Raw genomic sequence first — 13,819 nt, forward strand, 5'->3', positions numbered from 1 at the left:
TCAATTTGTTTGGTTTTTTTTCCCTTCCACTTCTGTCAAATATGCTGGTGTTTCTCACATCTCCAAATTAAATCTGTAAATTCTGGGTTACAGCAGCCGAAATTCAGCACTGTTTCTTGCTGTAACACATTTAATTTTGCTCATCCAAAATGATGAAATGATTTCCTGGCTGCAAAACCTTCCTTTTGTCTTGGACCAGGGCAGGACCAGCACTTCTCCCTGTAGCTGCAGGTGTCTGAGCAACCTCCCACCATTATCTCTGAGTGCTTGCCCCTGTCCCATCCTCCCAAACATCTGCTGGTCAGTGGGACTGTGACTCAGAGACTGATGCTCCAGGGCAGCTCCTCTCTGACCAAGGTGTGGTGCCAGGGTCAGCTGTGTTCAGAGAACCACAAAATTGTATCGAGGGAATTTGGAGCCACAAGTAAAGAGGATGGTAAAGTGCAACTGCACTGTGCTGAATTTGGGGTCCTGCTGCCTGCCAGCCCCCTCACGGCAAAACTGAAATGGGAATGATAGTAATATAATAATAATTCAATACATTTCCAGTGTTTTACATGTATTTATCGCATGAAAAAGCTCCCAGTGCCAATCAGGAAGGCCATTTATCCATGTATTTTAAGTACCAGTATGGATAATGAAGATAAAGTGAGCTGGTTTTCAGCCTCACCAAGTCCTTGGCATTTGTGGAGCCTGAAAATCCAGATTCTGGGCCTAGTGGTCATTGCAGAGGTGGGCACCCGTCTCAGATTTTATTTTATGTCTACCAGCAGCTGAGGGAGAGCAGAGCTGTGGAGTTCAGTGCAGATGTGCGAAGAGGACAGATAAAATATCTCCTGAACCTTCTCTATCACCAAGAGATAGAGTCTATAGGCTTCAGGGTACACTGAATGGAAGGTTAAAATGTCTCCAAATTTCTCCTGTGGCCCTTGGCAGTTCCTTATGTAGGAGCCACTTCATTTTGTGGGGATTGTTATTTCTGCGACAACACAAAAACTGATCAAAACTACCCAAAACCAGGTTAGATTTTGTATTGTGCTTTTCCCAGTGAATTTGTTGCAATGCAGATTAATTTTGTGTTTAAAGTTTAGCTTGCCTGTCTTGAGATGAGGACTGAAAGAGCTGTGCTAAGTGAATTCCCCAGTTCCCTGGAGAATCTGTAAATAGTGTTCTTTGCTGAAGGCATCACCTCCCTTGGCTGGAATACTACCAGTTTTGTGTCTCCTTTTTGGGGCTGTCATCTCTGAATGTCAGCTGCTGTGGCTTTCTCTCCAGAGCACCCCAGGGATGCAGTTTCCCTTCTGTCTGTCTGCACAGGGAAGGAGCAGAATGCCTGCAAAATGCAAACTTGGGATAGACAAACCTGCATTTACTGACAGCTTTGGTGCAAATAAGGTGAAATCCTCTTGTTACTGATGCTAAAGGGCAGACCAGGATCCAACCTATGCCTCCCTCAGTCTATATCTTGAGTTTTTGAAAGGCAAATGCAATCCTGAGAGTCCTGACGACTGCTGATTCACAAATGCCCCTTGGAAGTTTTCTCATGGATCTGGTTAGTCATCTGGATTTGTAGTTCAATTTAAAATTAGAATGGAGTGCCAGCCACTGGGAAGGAAACATCTTTCAGACAGTCTCAGGGCAAAGCTGGAGTGGGCAGGGGGAAAGCTGTCTGGAAGTTTAATTTCAGATAATTTTCTACACTTACTCGCTGCATCGGCAGCTTCGGGTGAATCCAGGGCAACCACATCAGAGCTGGGAAAACAAACAAGAGTCCTCTGTCAAATTCATTTTCCATTGCTGTAGGTGCTGTGAATTGAGCACAGCTCCTGGAGCCTGACGGGTGCCTCTGATGAAATGCCATCTGCAGCTGAGGAGAGTTTGCTCTGTCCCTGGCTGGCCCCTGATCCGCGACACACAAACCTTTCCCGTTTTGTTTCTTCCAGATCCTTGTATGTCCACTTCAGACTTGGAGCTGCTGAACTCCAGTGAACCCCAAAGTCAGGCCAGTCACAGAATCAGAGAATTACTTGGGTTAGAAGGGGACTTAAAGACCCTCTAATTCCAACCCCCTGCCATGGCTGGCCCAGGCTGCTCCAAGCCCCATCCAACCTGGCCTTGGGCACTTCCAAGGATCCAGGGCCAACCACAGCTGCTCTGGGAAACCTGATCCAGGGCCTCAACCCCCTCTGGAAGGACAATTTCTCCCCAGTATCCCATCCAACCCTGCCTTCTGTCCATTTAAAGCCATTGCCTGGGTGCTGGCCCTGCAGGCCTTGTCCCCAGTCCCTGGGCAGCTCTCCTGGAGCCCCTTTAGGCCCTGCCAGGGGCTCTCAGCTCTCCCTGGAGCCTGAATACTTGTGCAGGTGAATGTATCAAGACCAGAATACAAAACCCCAGTGAGAAAATCCTAATAGAAAGGGGGATAATTTCAAAAACAACCTCACAATGTGTCTTGGACAAGGCCTGGCAAGTTGAAAATGCTGTTTAGTTCAAACCCCTGTAGCAAAAGGAGCCCCTCTTGCCCCTAGGAGACCTCCACACTTCCCAGTTATTTTCGGTGGTTGGGATGCTGTGAAAAAGTCTCAGACCATTAAAAACCCCATCCCACTTAGAGCTGATGAGTCCTTCACTCCTTGGACAATCTCTCTTTCCTCCACCTGCTTGTCAAAAGGAGGAATTAGAACAATATTTAAAGCAGTCCCACCTGGACAAGGCACAATGCAGGGAGTCAGCTTTCCATGAGGGTCTGAGCTCCCTGACTGCCAAAAAAGTCTTATTTAAATGCTTTATTTTCCCAGTAAGCAGCAGGACTGCATACTACAGACAAGTTTTTGGAGGGGTGGTGCCGTGCTCCCTCATCCTTCGATAGCCAGTGTAAGGTCTTGCCCTGGACCCACATTCCCAGCTTGTCCAGGGGTACAGAAAAACTCTAAAATGCCCTTAAAGTTATCAAAAAATGCTCCAAAATTATCTTTATACCTGCATCCCTTTCCTTCCCCGTGCTCAGGAAGAAATCCCTTTATTTCCTGGAGTTCCAGACTCATCTCAGCCTGCTCCCAACCCCACAGAGAGGCTGGGGAAGGGTGGGTGGCTGGAGATGAGGGCTCTCAGCGGCACCTTTTTGCAAGGGAGGCAATTATAATGATTTTTACTGCAGTTTGGCCACTGATATTTTCTCTCAGGAAGTCCTGGCTGGAAGCAACCCCTGGGAAAGCACTAGATGGCACCAGAGCCAGAGGATACAGGATCTGAGCTGCTGTCTCACCCTCCTCTGCATCCCCCAGAACAGGGAAAATGCCCTCAAAAACAGGCAGAAGGGCTTCTGGATGTGAAAAGACAGATTATTTTATTTTATTTTATTTTATTTTATTTTATTTTATTTTATTTTATTTTATTTTATTTTATTTTATTTTATTTTATTTTATTTTATTTTATTTTATTTTATTTTTAGTTTTCCTAATGCTGATAGACCCAGTTGCCTTGGTTAGACCCTGTCCCTGCAGCCAGCATCCATCCCAAGGCAGGGAAAAGTGGCCTGGGAAGAGCAAAAAAAAAAATAATAAAATCATCTGGATGGAATACTGAAATTAACCAGCTGTGATTTTGAGGTAATTAACCACTGATTAATTGTTTCTCCAGATATTGAGCCCAGGATCTGGGAATGTTGACAGAAGTTGCTGACCTTGCCTTATTTTTGGTTATTGCAAACCAAGGAGCTGGTTTCATAAATACAATAGTACAGTGTCCTTGATTAGTGGCAGAATTTGTGGGATTTTGCAGCAAAGCATGTTTCCAGGATGGGGCTTTCCTTTTTCTACAGTTCCTGCAGTGGTCATGGTTGCATCCCAAAGCTGCTGCTGCAGGGAGCTGGTAGGATACTGGGATGGGGAGAACATCAGGGGGCTACCAAGGGAAAAACACCAACACCTCTGCTCCCCAAAAGTAAGGGCAGGATGGAGGGGAAAGGTGAGTCTGAGGTCATTCTGCTTGAAACAGGGTGATGTGACACATCCTAAAGCCCATCCCTGTCCTTGCCTTATGGAGGCACACAGGCAAGAATGAGTATTGTGAGCTCAGTCCCAAAATCCCACTTTGGACTCAATGTAGTGAATCTTCACCAGCTCCTGCTTTGCAACAACTACCACGAGTCAGAAAAAAAACAGCTTTGTTTTGTCATCTGCCACACCCATACAAATGGAGAATGAAATTCCTCGAAGAAAAATAATTCATTTTTGTGAAAACATTAAGATACAAAAGGGACATCACAGACTTACTGAATTTCTTTAGCTGGAAATGCCCTCTAAGACCATCAAGTCCAGCCATTCCCCCAGCACAGCCAAGGCCACCACTGACCCCATGGGCCACATCCAAGTGGTTTTTAAATCCTTCCAGGGATGAGGGCTCCACCCCTGCCCTCTGTACAGCCTGTTCTGATGCTTGACCACCCTTCTGTCAAGATATTTTTCTCTAATATCCATCCTCTCCTACTCTGTTACACCTTGTTCCCTCTGCTCCTGTCCCTGTTCCCTGGCAGCACAGCCCGACCCCCCCGGCTGTCCCCTCCTGGCAGGGACTTGTGCAGAGCCACAAGGGCCCCCTGAGCCTCCTTTTCTCCAGGCTGAGCCCCTTTCCCAGCTCCCTCAGCCGCTCCTGGGGCTCCAGCCCCTTCCCCAGCTCCGTTCCCTGCCCTGGGCTCATGCCACTCATCCCCTTTACCACCATAAATTGTGCTCCCTCATTAAACGAGGGAGGGGAGGGCTCTGGATGTGTGCTGGGTTCCTTCAAGCTGCTGTGAACTCCCAAAAATCCTCCTTTCAGGGAAAAGGGAAAACCCACCTCCTGGGCCACATATCTGAAATGGGCTATGGCAAAATAATTGCAAAGTGTTTTCTTTCTCTCCTTTTCTCTCCTCCCAAATGGCTGCTCTTTGGAGCTGAGATTTTTACCCACTTTCTTATTTTATCTCCATAAAACTGGAAAATTGAAATGCTGAAATATTACACTTTAATCAAATGCATAATGAGTTCCTCTAGTTTGCCTTTCTCTCTCTCTCTTTTTTTTTTTTTTTAATAAAGAAACAAGGTAAGAAGCAGAAGAGAAAAAAATTTCAGGGAGGCAGAAAATAAAGCAGCAAAATAACCTGAGATTAAATGTCAGTGTTAAAAAAAAAGCTCAAATAAAACCCTTCCAGTTTCTGAGTCCCCATTTGGGTTTGGATTGCTGTTGCTCCCAGGCATGGAGCAATGGTATTTGCTGGAGAGATTTCCCCTCCTTTTTCTCCCTTTCTCTATCCACGTTGCCTTAAGGTTTTTCACCACTGCTTTTCCCTGGTGGTTCTCTGGTGTTGCTCCCCCAAGCCCAGCAGGTTTTGTGCCTCCTGCACCTGAGACTTGAGACCCTCAGAGCCCCAGCCCAAACCATTCTGGGATTCCATAAAAAGGCCTCTGGGGGGGTGTGAGATGTCCCTCTGGAGCAAACCATGGGCTTCAAAATTGCTGGATAAAGCCCTTCACTGGGGGCTGTTCCACTGTCCTGCCTCAGGCCAGCCCAAAAAAAAAAAACTGAATTTGAAGAAAATGGGTTTTTTGAGCCAGTTGAGACCATCCCATTCCCAAAGCACCTTGGTTTTGCAGAGATGGTGAAAAGTCCCATATCAGGCTGAAATTACCGATGTTTTCGTGGTGGGCAGAGGCTGGGGGACAGATCTTGCAGGTCTGGGAATGATGGTGACCCTCAGACCTGCCCCAGGATGGTGCTGATGTGCCGTGTGTGGCCCAGGGCTTCCCAGCTGCCCTGCAGCGCCTTTTAATTTCTGGATATCCTCCTGGATAAGGGGAGAATCCTCCGCGGCACCGAGGGGTGAGGCAGCATCCCCAAAACAGCCGTCCCCGTGTCAGCCACCACAGCCCGGGGCCAGGGAGCATCCCGGGGGAGCGGATGTCACTTTCAAGGAGAGCCGGGGGCAAAGGCGGGAGGATGCCCCAAACGGGGGGTGCTGGACCCCAAAAGCAGAGCTGGGGCTCACCAGCAGGCACCAGGCGAGCAGCAGGGAGCCCGGGGCTAATTTTAACAGCATCCTGTGCCTGCGGCATCTGCGGGGACGTGCGGGGGATCGGGTGTCCGGGACGGGCGGGGATGCGTGTGCGGATGCGGAGCCGCAGCAGCGGGGGCTGAGCCCCGTGAAATGCCCGGGACAACTGCCGGGGGCCACCGGAGCAGCTGCCCGAGGCAACTGGGGCTGCTGGAAGGGCTGCAGCCCCGGCCCGGGGCCAGCAGCCGTCTCAGGGGAGCATTTTGTTTTTGTTTTATAGGGTCCTGCAGGCATCAGCTGGGGATGGGACAGGGGAGGCGCGGTGGGCATCCCTCCCCGTCCCATTCACGCGTGGGTTTGGCTGCCTTGCGGGCTTTTTAGCGCTTAAAGAAGTGTCCCTTGGTCGGGTGTGTGTGACACAGCCAGCCCGACATCACACCTCGGTGCTGGGGGTGATTTGCTGCTGCTGACAGAGGCGGGTGGGAAGTGGTTGTTTTTCCATGCTGAGACACAAACGGGGCTCAGGAAGCGTTTCATTACAGCATAAACACGGAAAATTAGATTAGACTGGATGTGAAGAAGGAGTTCTTTTTTTATGCTGAGGGTTGGGGAAGCCCTGGATCGGGTTTCCCAGAGCAGCTGTGGCTGCCCCTGGATCCTCGGGAGTGTCCAAGGCCAGGATGGACAGGGCTTTGGAGCAAACTGGGAGAGGAGAAAGTGTCCCTGCTCATGGTTTTAGATAAGCCTTGAGGTCCCTTCAAGCCTAAACTATTCCGGGATTCTAGGGGAAAAAAAAAAAAAAAAAAAAAAAAAGAAACAGCAAATTTTGCTCTTTCCTTGGAAATATTAATGCTGTTGGGGCATCATGGGCTGCCTGCCAGTCCTGAGCCGGGGCTGGCCGAGCCCTGGGGTGGGCAATGATCACAGCAGCACGGTGACAGCAGGGGACAAAGTCCAGCCTTTCCCTGCCAAGAGCCCCCCGCTGTAGCAATGTATCTGAACAGCTTGGGCCGTGAGGTGCTCCAGACAAACCGCACTTAGTGTTCATTGTCACACCCTCCGGAATTTCTCAAGGTTGATGAGACACGAGCTACTCTAAAAACAAGAAAGATGAGGTGGAAAATGAGGAAACAGGACCCCAAGAGCCAGATAGCAGAGGGTGGTGGAGCAGCTGGGCTGTGACCAGTGCTGTGCCCCGAGGGGTGCAGGGACAGGACAGGGGCAACGATGAGAAGAAGAGAAGTTTTAGAATGTATAAATAGGTGTGTGATGTAAACAATAAATGGCTTCTGCGAAATGATATTGGTTTGTCTGTCAGAGGTCCTGAGCTCCCGCAGCCCGTGGGCAGCACAGCCTCCCGAGGCACTGGGAGAGGAGATCCGAGCTGGGATTCAATGGGATGGGCACTGTGGAACTTGTCCTGCTCCCCTTCGAGGGGAGTGCAGAGCAGCAGCTGTGTGAACGTGCCCAAAAAGGGCCCTTTTGGGTGGAGGTTGCAGCTCTGGAGAAGGCTCGAGGAAGGGCTGGCAGCTCTCCCTGTGGATCAAGTTAATCCTCCCCAGGCATCTGCCCTGGGGCTGTGGGACGGGTAAGGAAGGGGTTACAGAGATTCAGGTTACCAAGCTCAGATGAGGAGAAAAAAACCAAAAAACCACCCCCCTCCCCACAAAAAAAAAAAAAAAAAAAAAAAAAGAAAAGAAAATCACACCAAAAAACAAACCCACAACAAACCCTCAAACTCAACCCAGTGACAGACCAAATGCCATAATCCAGGCAGACAAATCCATTGCACATCCGCGTCCGGAGGCTGCCGGGCGCTTAAACCTGCCAGATGCACGGGATGGATAAGGCTAAGCAGGGATTAAGGGGGCTCCCCACGGCGGGACGGCAGCCACAGCAGGCAGGAGGACGGGGGCAAAAGGAAATAAAACCAGCCTGGGCAGGGTGGGAAGGCTGTGGAAAAGTCGCTTTGCAGCAGAGTGAAATGATTCTCTGGATGCTGCGCTTTGACAGAAATCCTTCCTGCACAACGGGGGCTTCTGACTCCATTAAAACAGCTTTAAATCGAGATGTGCGCTCTTTGGGGTTTTTTGGGTGGGAGTGAATTGCCCTTCTTTAGGCTGGGGGTGTTCTTTGCACCAACAGGTGGATGGCTCTGAGCTTCCAGATGTTTCCAGGTGCTCTCTGCACCCCTCTGGGCTTGGCTGGAGCCATTTTAGGTCAGTGATGCCCCAGTTGATAAATTCTGTCAGTAACTGGGGCATCAACACAATGGGCCACTGTGTCACTGCGGGGAGGGGATGGGGATGGGATGTGACGGGGACTGGGACTGGGATGGGGACAGGCACAAGCCCCCAGTGGCCCTGGCTCTGGCACAGCCTGACAAGTGTTTCCCGAGTGCCACAGCCAGGGATGTGTGCAGGGAGCGCTCCAGACGTGTGACCCACATGTGTGTGACGTGGGAGAGGATGGGGACTGTGGCCAGGGGCAGCACGAGCGTGTGTATGTGACAGTGTGTGAGCGTGGCTGGGTGTGACGTGTGTCTGTGTTCACACATGTGATCGCTGTGTGTGCTCTGAGTGCGCTTGTGGCGGGTGTCTGTGCACGTACGGGGTGTGTGGGTGTCTGTGCACACCTGTGCTGCTGCACGAGCCACACCTGTGTGCGCCCCTGCATGTGTGCAGGGATGCTGCCCTGCCTGTGTGTGTGCATGGCAGCATGGGTGTGCACGTCTGCATGGGTGTGTGCCATGTGTGCGGCCAGCAGAGCTGTGTTTGTGTGGGAGAATGGCTGGGCGGGCGGTGGATGGATGGATGGATGGATGGATGGATGGATGGATGGATGGATGGATGGATGGATGGATGGATGGATGATGGATGATGGATGTATGGATGGATGTATGGATGGAAGGATGGATGGAAGGATGGATGGATGGATGGATGGATGGATGGATGGATGGACGGATGGATGAATGGGCAAATGTATGGCTAAATGGTTGGACAGATGGAAGGAAGGAAGGAAGGATGGATGTATGTGAATGAACTGAAGGATGGATGGACAGACAGATGGCAGGATGGCTGGACAGATGGATGGACAGACAGATGGAAGGATGGCTGGACGGATGGACAGACAGGCAGGCGGATAGAAGGACGGATGGCTGGATGGGAGGACGGCTGGACGGGCAGACGTCAGGACAGACGGACAGATATAAGGACGGCTGGACAGACGGACCGGCGGGCGGATGCGCGCGCACGCGACCCCGCGGCGCGCGTGCGCGCCTCCCCCCGTGCGCGGGCCGCCCCGCCCCCGGGCGCCCATTGGTCGCTGGCGGGCTGGGGGCGTGTCCCGGCGGCGGCCCCCGCGCTGCCATTGGCCGCGCGCCCCTTTGTGTGCCGGCCGAGCGCGGCCGCCGCCAGTCGCCGGCGCGTCCGGGGGGCACAAAGGCCGCAGCATGGTCCTGGTGCACGTCGGATACCTGGTGCTGCCCGTCTTCGGCTCCGTGCGCAACAGAGGTACCGCTCCCAGCAACGCGGGTTCGCGTCCCGGGGCCGCTAGCGGCGGCGAGGGGGGGCGGCGCGTCCCGGGTCCCCGGCGGCAGGAAGGGGGGGTTGCCCCTCAGCGTTCCCCTCAGCCCACCTCACCCAGCCCGGCGGCATCCCCCTTTCTGGGTCGCCGCCCGCCCCACACGCACCACGTTTGGGGACCTCCCGCCCGCACCTCCCGTCTCTGCTGCGGTAGATCCATTCCCCCCTCCCCCCCCACCCCGTTCTTCTTTTACGGATTTTATTTTATTTTTTAATTTACCCTCTCCCCCACCCCTCACCGTAGCCACCAGGCCATCCCAGCGTAGCTGTAGCCGATAACAGCCATTTTTGTACCTCCATCCTGTGTAGTAGCTGAGTTACATTTGCACTGTAAATTCCTGTTAAGTGGATTCGTTTTGCTGTGGTCGTCGTCGCAGAGTCTCTTTGGGGTGGGGTGGGGGCAGACGCCCCCAAATTGCGGCCAAACCCACAATCACTGGGGCGGCTGAGGTTGGAGCGGGACCACGGTGGGGTCATCTGGTCCCACCTCCCTGCTGAAAACCTTCCAAAAAAAGAAAAAAAACCCATTAAATTTGGGGAGGGGAAGCGCAGCGATTGGCCGCGATTCGGAAAATCGGGCTGGCAGAGAGTTGGGGAGTGGGATGTGTGTGGTCGAGCAGCCGCGGGCGGAGGGTGCAGCATCCCTGTCCCCGCGGTGACACCGCCGGGCATCGCCCCCAGCCCCGTCCCTCCCTGCAGCCACAAGTGTCCCGTCCCGCCCGCGCACCCCCAAAAAAACCGGGCTGCCGAAAGAGACGACTGGCAAAATGGTTTTCCATTAAACAGGGATAACATTTTTTTCTGCTGTGCTGAATTACTTCCTGTTCTTATTTTGTGGGTAATTTTTTCTGTACCGAATATCCTTTGGTTGTGTATCTCCACCTTTTTTCTTGTACTAAAACTAAAGCATGGTCTGTATTTTTTTACATTACCTAGTTTCTGATGTAAATCTCTCTGTAGAGACATACCCTGCTGAAATGTAATGTGCTGTAGCCTATACATCTGCTCAGTGTACGCTGCTTTTGTTCTGTTGCCCTTCCATAGCATGGTGGGCCTTGCCTTTTTGTATTGTGTGCATGATGACATTGTTACACACGATTCCACTAATACTAATATACGATCTCTCAATAAAGAAACTAGTTTTCCTATATTAACCTAGTGTGCTTTTTCTATTGCTGTTTTCCCATTTATTGTCGTATCCTGCTGTTTAGATTTTTTCCTTGCTTTCCCCTCATCGTGAGGTTTGAGTGAGTGGATTTTTTCTCCTTCATAGAACAGATATGGGGGCTTTTAAATACATTTTTTCCCCTCACTTCCTATCCCATATCTACCCTCAGCATTAGTCTGTGTGTACATACTCCCCAGCGCACAGTCCATGTTGCTGTTGTGCCGATGCAGAATTCTGGTTTTACTGCAGAACAGCCAAAAAAAAAAAAGTGTACAAATCTAATCCCTCATAATTAATGAAAAAAAAAAAAAATTTGATGAAGGGTCTGCTGCTTATTCATTCTAGTTACAACATTACATGTTCCTTTCCAGACTGATCCCTCTGTATGGATGGGGAGGGAATTGTTTATTTTTCGAAACTCCTGATTACTAAGAGGTAAACCAACCTGAATTAAAAAAAAAAAAAAAAAAATTAAAAAAAAAAATTCCTCCTCTAATCTTTAAGCAGGGTATTTTAAACATGTACATCTCTGCGAGTGCCCTGCCCACCATCTGCCAGGCGAGAAGTTGCTGTGCCTCGGTCCCGCGGTGACTGGCACGCTATAAATATCTCCACTAGACCCCTGCAAGGCAGGGCTCGTAAAAACGTCCCAGCTGCTAATGTTGTAACTACATTTTTCCTGCTTGAAGCCTCCAGGCCCACCATCTTCTGAATAAAATCTAGATTTGGTCCAAAAAGGAAAAAAACCCCAAAAACCCAACTACGGGGTTGGGAGAAAGTCATGGGGAGCCTTAAAATATTGGAAGCATGGAGGAATGGATGAATTGCGGTCAGCGAGCAGTTTTGCTGCGGCTGCAAAGGGATGATAATAATAGTGGTCACCTCTCCTTGTGCCTGCAGCAGACCTCCTCTCCCAGGTCTGCAAAATGGTCCTGTAAAACATCCCCGTTTTTGGCTTGGATGCCACGAGGAGCTGAGAGAAGCCAGGGCTCCCAAAGCCAGGAGATGGGGCTGGGAGGGGAGGCGGGGAGAGCATCTTGTCTTTAATTACATTTCCACAGAAGCGTGGGGGGGAGACGCAGGGTTGCTGATTGGTCTTTAATGAGAGGAAGACAAATTCAGCAGGTCGGTGGTTCCCACCCGCTAAAATTTCACGAGGAGCCGCTGGCACACAAAACAAAAGCCAGTGGCTCCTGCAGCCTGCCCTGCCTTTACCCCAGCATCCCTCCCAGAGACGCATCATTTCGCAAGGCTGTGCCTTTCCACCTCTCTCCTAGCTCTATCCTGAGTTTGGTTGGTTTTCTCTATAAACATTTATTTATGATTTCCTTCTCCATATTTCCTTTTCCGTGTACCTCGGTGACTGTTTGGCCATCCTGTCCCCCTCTGTATGAGCACCGGTGGGGTGCCCCCCTGCTCCCCCCTGGATGTAGTGTATGCCGTGGCCCTTTGTTCTCGCTCCATCCTCGCCCCGGGCCAGCGCTGAGCTCCTCCGTGCCTGACACGTCCCCATACACATCCCGAGGAGGGAGGCTGTGCTTCTCGCTTGCATGAAGGGAGACATGCATGCCTGTTGGGGCTGATCATTTTCCAATGTGATTTTTTTTTTTTTATTTATTATTTTCTCCCCCCTCTCCTGCCCTCTCCTTCCCCCCCCCCCTCCCCTTTTTGTTTTGTTTTGTTTTGTTTCCTTTTATTTTTAAATTCAAACCCCTCCTCCCCCAACCCCACGCCATGTGAGACAATGAGATTCGGGTTTTGGCGTGGGAAAAAGAAGGAAAAAAAAAAATCCCCCTTCTCCTCTTCCCCCAGCCTGAACCCCGACACAGATAAACCCATCCCCTCCACAGACACCTGCCGGCAGCTGCCCCTTTGTTGGGAGTGGGGATTCACTGCAGCGAGTGGAATAACCCCCCCCCAGGTCTCACTCTGCAAATTAGCCCTACTACAGAGCAGGGCTGCGTGGTCAATCCACTCCAGGGATGCCTTGGTAATCTAATAATGCAGAAAACTGCTGGGTTAACGGCAACTTTTAAAGCAATTTATCATCCGCATCATATTTTTGACCTGTCTTGTTAGAAACACATCTTTACAAGAGGAAACATCCCCCCCTCCTCCACCTCCCAGCCTTATTAGTCAGTAACCACCAGGCTTTCATAGCTCATAATCCATCAAACTCATCCACATTTTAATGACTTAATTCCTTTGACACTCTTGAAAAGCCACGTTTGAGTCCTGAAAAAGCCACCTGGTACAAAGAAAATGATTTCATTTTTTTATTTTTTGTATTTTTTTTCTTTTTTTGCTTTGGTTTTTGTTTTTGTTTTAGCATCGGGGGCTGAGGAGATCCAAGGCGGGTCACGTGCTGGTGGTGCTGCTGTGGGTGTGGAGGCACATGCAGTGATTTCTGTAAAGCCTAGACATCTCTCCCGCACCAACCTGTATCCCTGGACTCCCTTAAATAACTCCTTTCAGTAGCAGGGAGAAGGATAATCCCAAACACAGACAAAACGGGCGCTGAGCTTCATTTATGTAAAGGTTGTGTAAAGATCTCACGCCCATCTGTGTGCGTTTAACGATGGCAAAAGGGAGCTGGGCTGATGGGTCTCTCACACGGGGTTTCTGGGCTGGTGGCACAGCTTCCATCCTTTTTTAAGAGAAACAAGTAGTGGTCATGTTTTGCACATGCTGGGAATTACCAGCAAATCCTAAAGAAAGCTGATCTGGATTTACCTTGCCGTGTGCGGATCTGGCCCCGTGGAAGTGTGTTATTTAAGAACCGGTGAGTTGGTGCGCGAGGGAGGCAGCAGCAGAAGCTGTGAAGCTCGGGGGTGGTCGGAGGGGCGTGTCTGCCACAAAACCCCGGAGCTGCTCTGGTGGAGGGGAACGGAGTGCTGAGGACACTGTGGGGACACAGCCCAGCATTGCTCGGGGTGCTCTGGGCAGACTCTGGGTGTCCTGGCAGAGTCGCCCCGAGTCCTCCTCCGTGACCTTTCTGGAAGGACTTTCCTAGAGTAAGTCTTGAGTTACATATTT

The 13,819-nt window shown here is 50.8% G+C and overlaps 1 protein-coding gene across 2 annotated transcripts in view; it reads left to right on the forward strand.

The window, feature by feature from the left end:
- Positions 1–9,423: 9,423 nt before the first annotated feature.
- ARK2C (arkadia (RNF111) C-terminal like ring finger ubiquitin ligase 2C) overlaps positions 9,424–13,819 on the forward strand; it is a 50,896-nt gene continuing 46,500 nt past the window's right edge. Inside the window, exon 1 of one of the 2 annotated variants that reach the window (XM_086867449.1) lies at positions 9,424–9,543. In XM_086867449.1, the coding sequence (XP_086723575.1) occupies positions 9,483–9,543 (61 nt within the window). In that variant the 5' untranslated portion in view covers positions 9,424–9,482. The remainder of the gene's footprint in view (positions 9,544–13,819) is intronic. The other variant, XM_086867448.1, reaches the window with a different exon arrangement.

Source organism: Cyanistes caeruleus, chromosome Z, assembly GCF_971803275.1.
Source record: "Cyanistes caeruleus chromosome Z, bCyaCae1.hap1.1, whole genome shotgun sequence".
NCBI lineage: Eukaryota > Metazoa > Chordata > Aves > Passeriformes > Paridae > Cyanistes > Cyanistes caeruleus.